Source organism: Rousettus aegyptiacus, unplaced genomic scaffold (genome assembly GCF_014176215.1).
Source record: "Rousettus aegyptiacus isolate mRouAeg1 unplaced genomic scaffold, mRouAeg1.p scaffold_m13_p_18, whole genome shotgun sequence".
Lineage (NCBI taxonomy): Eukaryota > Metazoa > Chordata > Mammalia > Chiroptera > Pteropodidae > Rousettus > Rousettus aegyptiacus.
In genome coordinates, this window is record NW_023416293.1 from 1,636,546 (window position 1) to 1,653,475 (window position 16,930).

At 44.6% G+C, this 16,930-nt stretch overlaps 2 protein-coding genes across 3 annotated transcripts in view; both read left to right on the forward strand.

Moving 5' to 3' along the window:
• Positions 1-6,748, forward strand: part of CATSPERE (catsper channel auxiliary subunit epsilon) — a 77,519-nt gene extending 70,771 nt beyond the window's left edge. Inside the window, exons 20-22 of the mRNA XM_016151264.2 lie at positions 2,669-2,826; positions 5,495-5,548; positions 6,400-6,748. Coding sequence (XP_016006750.2) covers positions 2,669-2,826; positions 5,495-5,548; positions 6,400-6,556 — 369 coding nt within the window. The 3' untranslated portion in view covers positions 6,557-6,748. The remainder of the gene's footprint in view (positions 1-2,668; positions 2,827-5,494; positions 5,549-6,399) is intronic.
• A 9,715-nt stretch (positions 6,749-16,463) lies between these two features.
• The window catches only part of DESI2 (desumoylating isopeptidase 2), a 39,264-nt gene continuing 38,797 nt past the window's right edge, over positions 16,464-16,930 (forward strand). Inside the window, exon 1 of one of the 2 annotated variants that reach the window (XM_016151267.2) lies at positions 16,464-16,765. In XM_016151267.2, coding sequence (XP_016006753.1) covers positions 16,724-16,765 — 42 coding nt within the window. In that variant the 5' untranslated portion in view covers positions 16,464-16,723. The remainder of the gene's footprint in view (positions 16,766-16,930) is intronic. The other variant, XM_016151265.2, reaches the window with a different exon arrangement.

The window sequence follows — 16,930 nt, forward strand, 5'->3', positions numbered from 1 at the left end:
GGCGATCAAAGGTGCCCTTTCCCTGAAATACACCTGGGATGAACTAGCATTCCCATTCTGGGGGCTGCACTGATTGTCACACAGCCCTGGTTCCACGGGGATGAATGATACTTGCATAAAAGATCTGGGAGGAAACTCTAGAGACTGTAAATTCTCAGGAGAAAAAATGAAGGACTCAAAAAGAGAAGCGCCATTTTCACAGGTTCTTCCAAGTTAACAGTAGAGCTTGAGGAAGAATTGGAGAATGTGAGTACTGAACGGTCAGCTCCGTGCGTGGCACTCGGGAGGGGATTCGAGTTTCTGGACTTGGCTGACACGCTAGTCTGAGAAGGCTTTGGCTGGAAATGGAGGTGTAATCTGTGAGGCTAGGGAAGATTTGTTTTCTCAGAGACTAGATGGCTTGATCAAGTGGACTTTCAACTGAAAAAGAAAGGAGGGAAAAACAGTCATTGAAACAAAAATCCAATAATTTAATAGGAAATACTGGATATGACACAAAAAAGAAGAGCAACGGTAGATGGGTATTATCATCAGTCACATTACAAAATAAGTAGGTAGGAAATTGAAAACAATATGAACATTTCCAGGCAGCTACAAAAAGTACATATGATTATAGAAGATGAATATGTCGTTATTAGCCATGCTTCGTTGTGGTGATATATGTCATTCCTGCACATATTAGCACATGGCACATATTCTTTCAATCAAGTTCATGGTCCCATGTGTTAACTAACTCAGTGGAACATGATGTTCCTAGGCCAGTGTTGATCTAGGAGACCCCTCCACCAATTTTATATGTATAAATTACATATAAAGTGTATATATGCGCGCGCGTGTGTGTGTGTGTGTGTGGTGTATCACGTTTTCTAGTTAGGAAACATCAAAATATAATGAGTGGTTGTCAGAGGCAGGGGATAAGGGTAGGCATAAGGGGTGAAAGGGGTCAAAAGGTGCAAACTTCCAGTTATATAATAAATAATTCCTGTGATATAATACACAGCATAATGACTATAGTCAATAACACTGTACTGCATATTTATAAGTTGCTACAAGAGTAGATCTTAAAAGTTCTCATCACAAGAAAAAAAATTGTAACTGTGTAGTGCTAGATGTTAACTAGACTTATTGTGATGATCATTTCATAATATATACAGATACTGAATCGTTGTTGATTATGTGCCAATATAAAAGAAATAAACAAACTAATAAGGAAAAGGCAGAAATGGGTTTTTTGGTGTCCAAAGGAAAAAAGTAATAGTGATGATAAACCTTTTTACACCCAACATATTGTTTTTTAAACCCAATATATTGTTTTATAAGTGCGTCGGAGATTGCAGTGGTAGAAAGAGAGACAAAGGCAAGAAATAGTAGAAGAGGTAGATAAAAATTAAAGGTGGAAGAATTATTAGGTAGTTTATCAAGAGGTGTAGTAATACTTCACTAAATTAAAGAAAATCACCAAGAGTTTTAGGAATGGCCCTTATAATTAAAATATAATTATAGAATGTAAATACTGGAGTGTATATAAATAAAGATAAATTGAGAGAGCTGTAAAAGGGAATACTATATATATATATATATATCTCAGAGATTACATAGCCAAATGAAGGAACTATATGGTCTGTTCCTGATTATTTCCAAAACCAAGAAGTTAGGAAAAAATACCATATCTGTAATACCATTGTATCGATAGTGTGAAAATGTAGAGTCTCAGGACGGAACAAGAAATAAATACCACTTGAACAAATTAAATCATGGTTGCTCATTGAAAGGCTAAAGAAAGAATTCAGCCACATTGAGACTACATGACATCTCTTAATGAGCATCTATCCCTCCATCTCTTCCAGGATAGATGGAAACACAAACTTTTAGACCTCAAAAGATAGGTAGGAAAAAAAAAAAAAGAAGAAGGATGTTGATTGCCAAAAGCTCTGGCACATCAAAAGCGATTGCCTCACAAGTCTTACTTCCTTCCAATGAGAAACCTCTCAGAGGGCAGACTGGTAGAGGACGAATCTTGTAAATCCAGTGTGGAATCATACAGGACCTACGAGAACACAAAAGCAACGCCCTGTATTATTTTAGGGTCACAAATCTGCAAATTTTAACAATTTTTTAATGTTCTTTTCTTAGCTTTAATAAAGAGACTTTAAAAAATACAGGCTCATTTCATCTGTGCTTTTAAAAAAGGGGACATGGGATAAATATTCTTTCTGGTTTGTATCGTGAGACCCACAGAGGGACATGGTAGTGATAATTGGATAAATAAAAAAGTCCTAGGAGAAGATGAAAACCCAAAGATAGACCACCTTGACTACTTGTTGTATCCATACCTTATGATCAAAATAGTGTCTGTCCCCAGATTAAGCATCCTTGGAGAATTTTGTGCTTTTTTGATTTAGGGAAATGATATGCTTATACTCTCAACACCCTGCTAATTTATTATCATCTACAAATAAAAAATTAATATAGCATTTGTCTTCACTAAGCTTCACTTTCTACCAAATGTTAATCCAATATACTAAAACTACTATGCAATGTTAAAATGGTAGCGGGGAATAGCCATTACATCTCTAAATAATTTACCAAGAGAAATAGATGCGAATGTAAATTTGTCTATAAGAGTCAGATAATGACCTTAAGGTTTTTGTCTTTGTTTCCCATTCAGAACTATAATCACTGTTTTTCTTATGCTATTGGAAAACCAGGAGACTTAAATCAACCATATGAGATTATCAACAAATCTAACCATAACCATTTAGTGTGGCCCATGCAGCATACTGGAATGTATGTGTTTCGAGCGAAGATCCTGGATCCAAACTATAGGTGAATATAAATGTTTTATTTTAATACTTTTGGCATTAGTTCCTCAAAATTTTCTTTTTTTCATTTAGTTTGATGTCACCAGATATTCGGTTATCATTATTCTTATCTATATATTTGCTTTTTCATTTTGTAGCAATCACATCAAACATTCTATGGGTGTGGGAGATAAGATTTCATGTTAAACATTAATTAAATTAATCAATTCGCAACTACATTTGAGTATTTTACTATGTTTCTTGGCTGTGACAGATGCAAATATAACATAGGCACAATCTCAGCCTTCAAGGTGTTTATGATTAAGGAGTAGGGGCACACACACAAATCAAGGAGGGTAAATCAGCTCAAATAGACGTGAGATATTTTTCAAATATAATCATTTGTTTTATTGATGGGCAGAGTAATAATTCGGAGATGAGGAAGGTCAATGCTATTTTGAACATCGGAGGAAAACTTCCTGGAGAATATGGAACATTAGTAGAATTTACATTTTCCAGAGAAAAGAGACTGAGCAGAAGGCTTCTCAAATAAAAGAAAATAATGAAGAGAAAAAAAAAAAGTTAATAGAAAAATCCAGTAAAACGAGATATTTAAACGAGATTCTCTCCATCCCGCACTTTGAGCAAAGGCCCCAAAACCTGTTTCTTCCATGTCCTAAAATGATCATTAATGCAGAACTTGACAAGAGGGTCCCCCAAACTGATTCTTCCCCTTCCCCCTCCTTAGCCAGCCAAAAGAGATGAGAATTGATAAGGCTAATAGTGAGCATTTCTTCAAGGAGAGTTTTCTGAATGTGCATTTTCCCTCCCTGACCCAAGTCAGGGAGCTTCAGAGAACCGCTCAGGAAAACTGACTTGGGCCTCTTGGTTTGGGAGTGGGGAGCACAGGCCATCCCTAATGCTCATCCAGAAAGCTTGAAGGTAAAAGCCTGCCTCCAGGTACACAAGGAAAGCCAAAGGGTGCTTCGAAGCATGGAAATGGGGCTTTCGCCAGTGTTGGGGAGAAATGTGTGCGCTTTCAGACGGGTTCATATACGGACCTCACGAAAGGAAACTGGACTTGGGTCGTCATGCAAGGGACTGTCCCTGCTCACCTCAGGGGTAAGGTGACCCCAAAGAGAGAGAACATGTGGGGGAAATCATAGGAAGCCAGGAGCTGAGGTGTGGTTGGTAAATGGCCACACAGAGAAAGCGTCACCTGAGTCCGGGAGCATCAGGTGAAATTCCCCAGTTACGAGATTCAGGCCCAAGCGTGGGGAAGGAAAAGGTTTCTTACTGTTCAAGAGACTAAAGCTTTATACGCGGATTAGACTAGGCTTTTTGTTACCTGGATATTTTCTGCCCAATATTTCATCCAGGGACAGGATGTCTGGTGATAAGAGAGAATAAAATTTCTATTTCGCTCAACAAAGTCCAATAAATGAGTTACACTGAGTCAAGAGGGAAGAAAATTCCTAGCAAAAAGAATCAAAAATGTCATAGTCTGGGGTCACCATTAACAGAAGAGTTTCACAAAACGCTAACTTGAAGAGACACCTCCACCCCTATGTTCACTGCAGCATTATTTACGATGGCCAAGACATGGAAGTAATCTAAGTGTCATCCATGGCAGAATGGATAAAGAAAAGGTGGTATATATAAAAAATGGAGTATTATTCAGCCATAAAAAAAAAAGGAAGAAAAGAAAAAGGAAATTTTTCCATTTGCAACGGCATGGGTGGACCCTGAGGGCATTGTGCTAGAAAGTCTACCTTGCTCTGAATCCTAATTTTGCCACTAGTAGCTATGGAGTTAGCTATGGAGTCTTAAGCAAATTGCTTTGTCTCTTTGAGCTGATTTGTTTATAAAACAAGTCAGTAATACCTATCTTATAGTATTCTGAGGATTAAATGAAGAACCTGGATAAAAATTCCTAATTTTGCTGGGCATTTAGCAAACAATAAAATTAAGTTTCTCTTATGTGAAATGGGATCATTAATGTTTAGCTATATCTTGTCGCATTCCAAGCACTATGCTAAGTTATGAGAGATACTCAGAAACGCTAGATATAATAACACAGTTTCGCATATTGACTTTCTAACAAAAGAGTCAGCCAACATCAGGTGAACATCGCAGGCTCTTTGACCAGAAAACCCGGAATTCAAACCCCAGCCCTACTACTCACAACTGCATAAACTTTCGTAAGTGGTTAACTATCTGAGCCTCAGTTTTCTTATCTAAAAGGAAGGGTTGCTCTACGGATCAGCCAAGATGATTCATGGAAAGCAATTGGTACACTGCTTTGTACACAGCAAATGCTCACTTACTATTCATTTTCAATAAGTAGCAATGCTCAATATATGTTAATTCTTTATTGTTTTTGTCAATACTTATTACCGGTAATTATTATTAATATCATTATTGCTGTTGCCTTGGGAACCACTATCACAATGGTCTAAAGCTATTAGGAGGACAGTGTGGTTGCAGTGACAAGCCCTGGGAATTTTATAGTGAGCTACCTAAGTCATGCATAGGGGAAAATCATCACCACCGTTATCCAAATATATTTATTCTCAAGAAAACAACACCTTCACTAAAATTAGATATGATTTGATTGTTAACATAGACATGTGGAGGGAGTCTCAATATCTTATACTTAATTTAATCTTTGATATTACTTTTCTCATTTGCAGTTTCTGTAACCTCACGGCCATATTTGCAATAGAAATCTATGGAACGATTTCCAGGTAATGACTGTGCCTAATCAGGCTTTAATGAGGGGAGTTGTAAAAGACATGGGTGGCAGCTAAAAAGGACAAACACCTCCCATTTTCCTGGGACACTCATGTCTCTGCCCTATATGGGCTGTCCTAGAAAGCGTATGAATCTCTTATACCAGGATGCAGCAGAAAGGAATTCCTGAGAACTGGGATTGCAGCCGGGGTCCCCTTTTGTCCCATCCCCCTTAATAGCCACTGTCTTCCCATCAAACATGTCTTTCATCTCCACCTAAGGGACACACAGAGACTGTGGCAGTGGGACTGGGAGGGGACAGTGGCTGTGCCCCCACCGACCCTGAGTCAGCCCTTGACCACTGGCCATTGTCCTGATGCATCCAAGAAACGGGGAGTAAAAGCATCACCCTGGGCTCCTCTCCAGTGTCTTTGGAGAGCAGAGTAAAAAGTCTTAATAGTAAAACTGAGACCGCAACTGACCTTGCCTCTCTGCCCTGGACCTGGCTTTTTTGTTTTTGTTTTGTAAAATATTAAACAAAAGTGAAAGACAAGCAATTATTTATGGCCCTACTTGAAATATTACTGACTCCTCAATTTTTTGTGCTAATGGGAAGTTAATGGTGCAAATAATCCGCACCTGAGCTAAGACGTGTCGTTTCCAAGTAACTTTAGGAAACTATCGCCTTTCTGCAGCCACTTCTCAAATATATTAATCATACTGTCTATTTTCCTCTGGTCAGCCTCAAACACTGAGAGGTAAACATTTTGAGTAGACAAGATGTCTTATTAATCTTTGTTCTCCGTCAGTGGCATAGTAGCTAGTTATTCCATAATTTCTAATGATTTTTTTTTTCTTATTTCAGTCCAAATGGCGACCTGGTTATTGCTTTTCTCTTTCTCCTGATGCTACTGTTCTTCAGTATTCTAGTTTTGAGCTACTTCCATTATATGAGGATTTATAGACAATATATTTATGCACCAATTTACAAAACAAGGAGAATAAAAGATCAAGAAAAATGAAAGTTGGTTTACTAGGATATATGTATGCAGAAAGAATGTGTATATCTACTTATTTCGAAAGCATGTATTTGACCAAGAAATACTAGTATAAGCTCATAGTGTCATCGAATTCAAGATCTGAAAAATGCTCTTAAATTACCCCAAACAGAAATAGTTTCACATATTCTTTTTGTTATGAAATTAATTCTTGTGTGTTTGCATTTATCTTAAGGTAGTCTGTGTACTCTTATGAGGCTTTTGTTAAAAAATAAACACTTTTAAAAAACTAAATTTGGCTATTACATTCCTTCTTAAGTGTGAAAGTAAATTTTGAAAATGTATAAATACGTCAAATATTTTGCACAAAACTTTCCACATGAAATCTTACATGGCTATAGTTAATTTACCTAATGTGGCTAAACTTAATAATGCGTGCAGATTCAAACATATTTCAGAAGTTTTTCTAATGGGAGTCACATGAAATGTACAATTTATGATATTGAAAATAAGAAGCTGATGCTCTGAGTTTTAAGTTTAAAATTTTTATTTTAATGCTCACATGGTCTTCTTAATTTGTCTAGATGTTATCACAGCTTTCTAAACAATTAGTAACACTCAGAGTTCAACCAAAGAAGCAGAACCAGTAGGAGGGTATGTGTGTATGTGTGTGTGTGTGTGAGGAGGAGGAGGAGGAGGAGGAAGGGGAGGAGGGGAGGAGGGGGAGGAGGGGGAGGAGGGAGGAGGAGGGGGAGGAGGGGGAGGAGGAGGGGGAGGAGGGGGAGGAGGGGGAGGAGGGGGAGGGGAGGAGGAGGGGAGGAGGGGGAGGAGGGGGAGGAGGAGGGAGAGGAGGAGGAGGGGGAGGAGGAGGGGGAGGAGGAGGGAGAGGAGGAGGAGGGGGAGGAGGAGGGGGAGGAGGGGAGGGGAGGAGGGGGAGGAGGGGGAGGAGGAGTATAGTAGTAGTAATATCACTGGTTATCATGGCAAAACTCTAGAAAAAGAATTAATGCCTATCAGTAGGTAAATGGTTGAATAAATGATGGTATATTGACCATATAGATCTATCTGTATTTGTAATTTAAAAGCTTTTCCATGAGGTTTTATTAAATAAGAGCAAACTACAGGGAAGTAGTCACAGTATGATTCCATTATATAACAAAAGCTCTGCCTACGAAAGCAGGAAGACAAGAACGGAAGGGGACATAGCGTTTTGTTTCCATGAGGTGCCTGTGTGCGTTTAGATGTATCAACAGGGGAAGGAGAGTAGGGATGAGTGAAGAGACGTGGAGAGGAGAGGATAGTACCAAAACCTCCAAAACCGTGGAAAGGAGAGACGACAGGAAAATAACGTGTAATGTTTTCTTTTTACATAAAGCGATGTGTCTCCCTACATAGAGACAAATGAGAGGGTGCTAGTCACTCACCTTAAAAATCATATAATTCCAGAGCATACTTTTTTTTTTTGCTCTAGTTTCCTACCACGTTGAACTTATACTATTTAATTGATCATAAAAAATAAAACTCTTTTCATCGTGAGCAAAAAAAAATGGGAAATGAAGTGGAGCCGGCAAGTGGAGACGGTTCAAGAAGTTTCTTTTTTTCTGCGACACGGAGCCAAGAAACAGAGGGGCAGCTGGAGGGGGCGGAGGGGGAGAGGTTACTGGATATTGATAGGAATAATCCAGGGGCCTGGGGAAAATTGATAATATGGGAGGTGCGGGGTAACTGCCTGATTAAAATCGTGGGGGAGGCAACATGGAACGAGACCCAGCGCTGAAACTGAACATTTCACGCGCCGCTCCGAGGGAAGCCAGAGGTCACGGCCGGTGCAGGCCGCGGGGAAGAGCAGCGGCGTGCGGCGTGCGGTGTGTGGCATGCGGCGGCCGGGAGAACGCTCCTCCTCGCGAGCCTCCTTCTGCACGGGTGTCACGGACTCGGCTTTGGCGGCTTCCCTCTGAAATCCACGGCCACATGTGCGTGAAGGCCATGGCCCGCCTGGCAGGCTGCTCCCTGCCCCGTGACCGTGACCGAGTGAGGCGGGACCACGTAGGCAGACTTATGCTAGCCGGACGCCACTCCTGATGGGTTTACTGGGCCTTCGTCACACTGCAGGGCGGTGAAGGACTCCACCCAGGCTCTCTCCATCATTTCTCCCTCTCCCTCCGCCCCCTCCCCTCTGCTATTAATCACATCTATTAATTACACATCACATAATTATCGTTTCTTTTTTGATGTGGGAACAAGTAAGATCCAGTCTCTTAGCGGCTGTGAAGTTTATAACAGTATCGTGGACTAGTCACTATGCTGTGTATTAGCTCTCCAGGACTTATTTATGACTAGTTCCTTGTTTGCACCCTTAAACGACACTTCCCCAATTCCCCCCACCCCCCGGAAGCTGGTAATTCTCTGTTCTTAGGAGTTCATCTTTTTTTTTTTTTTTACATTCTACGTATAAGTGCAGTCATATCGTATTTGTCTTTCTCTGTCTGGCTTATTTCACTCAGTACAATGCCTTCAAAGTCCATCCATGTTGTTGCAAATGGCTGGATTTCCTTCTTTCTCATGACTAAATATCTCATCGTACATATACAGATATACCACATCTTTATCCACTCATCCATTGACAGACACGTAGGCTGTGTCCATATCTTGGCTATTGTTAACAATATTGCAGTAAACTCAGGAGTGTAGATATGTCTTCGAAATCCTCTTTCTTTTGGATATACACCTAGATGTGGGATTGCTAGATCATATGGTAGTTCCATTTTTAATTCTTGAGGAATCTCAATACTGTTTTCCACAGTGGCTGCACCAATTTGCCTTCCCACCAACAATGTACAAGAGGTCCCTTATCTCTACATCTTCACCAACGTGCTATGCTACCTCTTGACAACCTGAAGAAGATTCGTGAGACAGCAGTTTAAGTGGGAGAACCAGAGTGCCTCTGTGGTGGCTCGTAAGGAGATCGTCATCCCCAGTAATAGAAAGGCAGACGCAAATGAATGGTAGGCTGCAGACATGGAAGTCACAGGGCTCCAGAGATGTGTGAACCCTCTTCCAAGGCAGGTCTGTTACGCAAAGGTCAAGGCTCCAGTAGGGAAAACCTGGGATCCTGAAGTCTGGGACGGTGTTACCTGGACGGATGTCTGCGAATACATTGTCTCTGTGTACACACACCACTCCACCCTCTGAGCATGCAGACATGGCCCATCCCTCTCTAGGAAGAGCGACCACTCCTGCTGAGCTGGAAGATGCTGCAGAACCCTCTCCTGGATAATGTTAAGGGTGGAAATTTTTCAAATGGCCAACTTCTGCTTCCATTGTTTAATGTTAAGGGTGTAGTTATCCTGTGTAAAGATGTGTTAATGGCCAGCCTCTGCTTCTGTAAACCTGCTTGCTTGCTAGAGGGGGTTTTGGGGCTTTTTAAGCTATCCCTTCTAGAGGCTCTGGACTGATCTCTTCTACCCTTGCGTGGTGGTAGAGAGTCAGTCGCCGGCCGGCTAATAAAGGCTCACAATTCATCTCAATTGGCTCCGTGGGTCTTAGATTTGATCACACCACAACAATAAGAGGATGGGTGGCCCTCCCTCCTCTTCTGGGTTAAATCCCGGCTGAACCCAGGTGACATGCCCGGACTTATGAGGGAGGGGAGAATTACAAAACTTAACCTGCATGTACTGGCAGCAGCCAGGGGAATACACCTGGGATTGGATTCCAAGAGTCCCTTAAGCCTGGATAAGCGTTTTCTTAGGATATGGAATTTAACTGATACTTTTGCAAGGATCGGAAGGGATGAGGCAAATTCACTGGTGGGGTGGCTCTCAGGTGCCTGGGAAAAAATGATGGCCAACTCTCGGCAAAGTAAAAAAGCCTGGGGGTTCCGGCAGTTTGTAGGGGAAGAAATAGAAAGGCTACGGGAAGTGGACAGAGGGTAGCTGCCGCGTCCAGCGAGCGGTAAATCCTGCCACGCCCAGCGCGGCTCTGGAGAATGTACCTGAGCGGGCGCGGTGGGAGATGAAAAGAAGCGAGACAGAAAGCTGGGATCAGAAGGCCCACGGTCCACTGCTGGCGGAGCAACGGTGTAGTTTTAGTTTTGCAAACTGCTTTTATACAAGAGCATACAGTTGCTGGCTGAGATAAGATTATCCTCACCCAACCCACAACCTGCTCTGATCTTCTGCAGTTTCGTCTGCTTGGGGCCATGATTTTACTCTCTGCCTCGAGCAACACCGCATTGTACCCCCATCGGTTCATACTGCCCCGTTCTTAAGAGGGTTCCTTAAGGCGAGGCAACCTTTTGGTTGACCTCACAGATTGCAAGGACCTTGTCAGCGTACAATCTGCTCCCCACAGGTAGCTGATGCGTTACACAAGGTCAAAAGACGCAGCAGAGGATTATGTCCCACGAGAGAGTCCAGATGGCACGTTATTCACCCGCATTGCTCAAATGTGCAGTGGTGGCTCTCTTCGGCAGCCAGGATGTCGTGAGGCAAGGTGGTCACAGAGCTGGATTCATTAACGCCCATGGGGAGGATGAGGCCGTGAAGTAAGAGAGGTGGGGCCTTGCTGAAGCTAGGTGGCCACAATTACCGTAACGACAAAGGAGGAGCACCAGGGGGCTCGACCTGCAGGGAGCTGTGGAGAGGGTTAAAGAATATGGTGGTCTTAGCGACAAAATTGTCAGGCAGATAACAAGGTCATTGGTTAACATTTATTTAAGAAAAAAAACAAGTTCGAAGGAGGATGCTGAGGACAGTTGTCTTAATAAAAAGTCGCAGTCCCTTGCTCCAGTCCACAGACCCGAGTAGATTTTCATATCCAGGATCTGTTGACTAAAGAGGTGGCCAGGTCCCTAGAAAGAAGCACCCTGAAACACTAAGACAAGTCTATCCCATGACAATTCCCCCTAAAGACCGATGGCCATTTTCTCAGGTGCGTGTATTGGACAAAGGGGATTAACCAGACATTTTGAGGACAATTAGATACAGGTCTGAGTTGACTTTGACACCCAGAGACCTAAGGCATCATCAAGCCCCCCTTTAGAGTAGGGACCTATGAAGGGCGCAGTGGCTCCAGCACCCACGGGTCCTTTCCCCTGTTCCCAAGTGCATAATCGGACTTGATATACTTGGCAATCGGAGTAATTGGGTCCCCAGTCTGCGGAGTAGGCACCATCATTGTGCGGAAGGCCTCTGAAACAGTCCCCTACACACACGCCCAAGTTAGAAAATCACATCATTCTTCAGGAGGGTAGCAGAGATTGGTGCCACCATTATGGACCTAAAAGATGCAAGGCTGGTGGTCTCTGTCATATCTTCATTTCATAATCGGTCTGGCCCATGCAGGAAATGGATGGATCCTGAAGAATGACTATAGACTCCTGCAGATTTAACCAAGTAGTAATGCCAATTGCAGCCGGTGTGCCAGATGTGCACTTGGTGCCAGGCAGGCTAATCAGACCTTCGGTAAATGGGATGCACCTATTCAGTAGGCAAATGCATTCCTTTCCATCTCGTGAGAAAAGATCAGAAATAGGTCACATTCATATGAACAACAATATTCAATTATCGGCCCATCCTATGGAATCCCTCAGTAAACACCCTCACATAGATAACCAAAATAGCAAGCCAAGGTTACGTCTGGTCTGGTCACAGCATCTGGGCCCCAGGTCACATTGTACCAATTAAGAATGAAACAGTCATCGGAGCAGTTTACTGCCCAAATCTCAACAAGGATGATTTCTTTCTTAGCACCAATATGGAATAATTCTCCTGCAGACACAGGAAGTACAGGGTTGACAGATGAGCTATGTTGAAATCTTACCACATGGTCAGAGAAAATTATATGCCTGGCTTAAAGTGGTCACCCACTCCAGATACAGAGTAGTGTGCCTACCTGAGCAGTTACCACAACCACAGCAATCAAAGATTGATCAAAGATCAATCACATTTCACTGCCATATCAACAAGCTTGTACAATTACGAACAGCTTAAATGATCACTTCAATTTAAAGACATCTAAGGAAAAAGTACCATTATCCTCTGAATTTTCCAACTGTGTTTTCTCCTCATGCAGCAGGCAATTTTGAAATGGGAAATGGCTTGTTTCAGGACCTACTGGAGAATCCATATGACCATCTTTTAACACTGACTACTTATCCAACCAAAGCAGTCAGTGTGGTCAACCAAAGACAACTAACTGATCTAGCAAAGAAGGGGAACTGAAGATTACCTCGCAAGTATTTTTCATGATAGAGTGGGGAGGAAACCAACTGGGATTCTGGAACACACAAGTCATTCTTCACTCTGGGAACCACCTCAGAGGAGGGGACAGAGTTTTACACAGCCATCTGCAGCAGCCAGCCCTCAAGATGGCCCCCTGCGATCCACCTTCTGGTATCCACACACAGTGTGGTCCCCTCCCACACTGCTCCAGAGTTGTTCTGTATGACCAAGAGGATACAGCAGAATTGATAGGAGACCATTTCCAAAATGATGTTTTAAGACACTGATGCTTCGTTTTCACTCTCCCACTCTCTGTCGGTGCGCTCACTCAGAAAGAAACAGCCACCAGGTCATGAGCAAGCCCACAGAGAGGCCCACGTGTTGACCAGCTGAAGTCTCCTCCCAAGAGCTGCATCAGTGAGGTTGGAAGCAGGTCCTCCAGCCCCAGTCGAGCCATCAGATGACTCCAGCTCCATGAGACCCTCAGACAGAAATATTCACCTAAACACGAATCACATGCTCAAACTCGTGACCTTAAAAACCATAATATTTGTTTTAAGCTGCTGTTTTTTTAGGTAATTTGGTACACAGCTATAAATAAAACAGTTGGACTCAGTTCATATCAACACAGCTCATGTAGCAATAAGCTTTAAAATGTATTTTCCTTTATAGTGCTTTGGACAACTTATGCCTCCTTCTCGGTTGCCTAAGAAATTGTCTGTGGGAGGTTGTATCCAGATTACTACTCTCCCTGTTTCAAATCTGCCTTTCTAATTGCTGAGACCCTAACTCTGCAAACCCCATCTCTGCTCTCCACCCAGCTCCCTATAGCCTCCTCTAGCACCAGGTACTGGAGAGAGAGGGGTAGGAGGAGGGCAAAGGCTTCCTGTTTCTCACCTTTGCTCTCAGCATGAACTTAGCCATGCTTCTCCATCCCTGCAATGGCAGCAGATTTTGGTAGTGGTCGTTGATGCCTAGCTTGAAGTTTTAAAAAATATCTAGGACCAGTACCATCGTGCCCCCTCAGAGACACCAGCTTGCCAATCTTCCCTCTTCGAAGTTTGAGATTCCAGCTCAGCAGGGCTCTCTCCTCCAAACTTTAAAATTAATGTCTAAATCCCGATCTCTTTGTTCCCCCAGGGCTTAGGGCTGAGAGCTCCTTCTGGCGCTTACTACCACTCTGATGCCTTAGTGTTCCCTTTTTGTCTTTTTAGACCTCCAATACCCACGTGATAATTCCTTATATTAAATTTTCTTTGTTAATTCTATTAATATGGTTTCTGTCATTTGTTACAGCAGTGATAGGAAACTAATACATCTGGTAGAAAAGTCCAACAGGCTGCAGGTTATACTGGCTTAGTGCTCAGGAGAGAAGGGGGCCGGAGATCGGGGCATCAGACCTTTCAACATACATTGATAGTTGCAGCTGAGTAACTAGACAAGATCACAAAGGACAAAGGCAGTGTGTAGAGTAAGAGGTGAAGGGATGCAGTAGTTTGAGCCAGGACTAAATGAGGTGTTGATGGAGAGTGCCTTTCCCCACAACTGCAGCTTGTGCAGCTGGGCTGGGCAGAAAGGAAGGTCACAGCAGGGAAGGGAAGCAACGCAGCTGGGTACACCAAAGATGAAGTTTAGAACTTTGTCTACAACCTGTCTGGGGAACACTTACCGTCACTCAACAGTGCCAGGCAGTTCAAGTCCATTTCCCTAGTTTCCCCTATTTTACACCTTCTCTCTCTCCAGATTCCCCTCTGATTCTCCAATGATCGTTTTGTCTCTTATTCATTGAGAAAATCAAAGCAAATTAGAATAGCCCCATTTTCACCACCCCAAAATTTCTAACCTGCCTTCATTTGGCTCTGCATCTTTTATGCCATCACTATTCACCTTTATTTTACCTTACATGCTGTCACCATGGGAAGCATCCCTCCTGTTAAAGGCCAACCCACCACCTGTGCACTGGATACCTTACACTTACCTGCCCTTGGAAATCTTGCCCTCTCTCCTGCAACACCAATTGTTCTCTCTTTATACAAGTATCCCTTAGTATTCTCATCTTTAAAATGTCTTCCATTGACCATGCGGCCCTTTCCCATTACTACCCCCAAACTGCCTATAGCCTCCCGTTCACCTTACGTTCACTCCCCGTCCATTTCAGACGTTCTTTGGATGCCGCTCCTGCCCTGAGACTGCTCATGTCAAAGCCACCAGCAATCTCCATATTGCTGAATCTAATAGTCTTGTAGCTTCTGTGTTACCACACTCTCCTGCAGAGGGATCTTCTCCTTCCTCCACTTGATCTTTAAAAGAAGGGTCCTAGAGCTTTCTCTTTAGCCCCTTTATCTCTTGTCATCTACGCCTTTTCCTAGGTCATCCAATCAGTCCCAAGGCTTTAGAATCTATAATGGCCATGATTCCAGTTATCTAAAGGCCTACTTGACATCACGGATAGCTAAAAGCCATCTCCAACTTAACATGATCAAACCATAACACTTGACTTCCCTCCTTCCAACTTGTTCTTCCCAATTTTCACGTCTTGTAAAGGCACCGCCACCTCCACAATTTCCCAAGTCAAAAATCCGAAGTTATCTTTGAATGTTCTCTCCCTAACAAACTCAACACTCACCCCATTAGCAAATCTTAGAGACTCTACTTCCAAAATAGTCCAAAGCTTAGAATCTGTGGAATAGCTTCCTAATTGGTTTAATCCATTAGCTTTGAGGCTCCCTTTTAATAGGATACTTGCCCCTTGATATTTGGAGGGCCAGTTTTGTCATTCAGAGCTCACCTTGTCAAGAGACCTGCACACCACCGCCACGCTAAGATTACTGTCAGTTCATCCTACTTTAATTCCCTTCAAAGCCACAGATCATCGATATTTTGTTTGTCCCCGCTCCCGTTTATTACGGTGTTCCCCAGGGCCTGCGACATTGCCTGGGACACGGCAGACATACACTTTATTGGATGCATGCAAAAGCATCGACTGTGTCCTAGGGTCGTGCTCATCTATGAGTCCTGTATTCTCGTCCCATCTCAGCGGGATAGTTTCATTAAATGTAAAATTCCTTATTGAGGATTAACTGGATGCAAGTTACACCCGTCCCCCACCAGTTACCCGCCTTCCTCTATTTCCCCACTCCCATTCTTTGCACACACAAAAAAAGTGAGGTGGGATTTGGAAAACCGGGTCGTTAGTATGGTCTTTTGCCACATTTCGTGGGCATCATCGAGCTCAGCGCGACAGAAACAGCATCGACATCAGTGAAGAGCGGTCGAAGACAGAAAAACCTCACCGCCAGCCAAGGGCTGACCGCGAAGGACCTGGCGCAGTGCCCAAGCGCCGCACGCTGAGAAGTGTCGTCTCCCGGGAAGCCCTGGGCTGTAGGGACCGGGCCCCGCACGACATGCCGGGAGCTGTAGTCGGGGGTCGGCAGCGCGCCACGACGGAGGCGGGAGCAGTCGAGACTCCGCCTCTGCGCTCCGGGCGGCGAGCGGGGCCGGGCCCGGTGCATGCCGGGAGCTGTAGTCCCTCCGGGACCCGCTCCCGCCGGGCGCACAGGCCGGAGGCCGCGCCATTTTGGGTCCCGAGCGAGGTGCGGCCGCAGAGAGCCAGAGCGCAGGCGGGCTCGGCCCCCCGCGCCGGGCTGGCTCCGCCCCCGGGGCCCCCGGAGCCCGCCCCCCGCTCACGCCCCGCCTTTCCCCACGTGTCTGCCGCCCAGGGGAGGTGCCTGAGCCGGAGCGGGCCAGCCAAGTGGCCAGCCAACGGTTGGGCCCGGTCGGTGCTGAGGGTCTTGGTGGCGCCCGGGAGCGGTCCGGCTTCCCGATGCTCCCGCGCCGGCTGCCGCGGGCCGGACTGTGCGCGTAGTGCCCGGCTCGGGCCCCCCGAAGCGTCCGCGGGGGTGGGAGCGGCCTCGGCCCCTCGGAGACGGAGCGGCTGGAGGACAAGGCGGCGGCCGCGGGGAGGAGGATGGGGGCCAACCAGTTAGTGGTGCTCAACGTGTACGACATGGTGAGTGCGGCCCCTGGCGGCCCCGGGCCCCGGCCCGCGTCCTCCCGCCGGCCGGGCTCGGACCCCGGCCCATGCGCTTCCTGCCTCGCGTCTCCGCCTCCCGCTTAGTTCTCCGGGGGGAGGGGGAGGGGAGTATTATTTTCTAATCCTCGCGCGTCTTGGTGC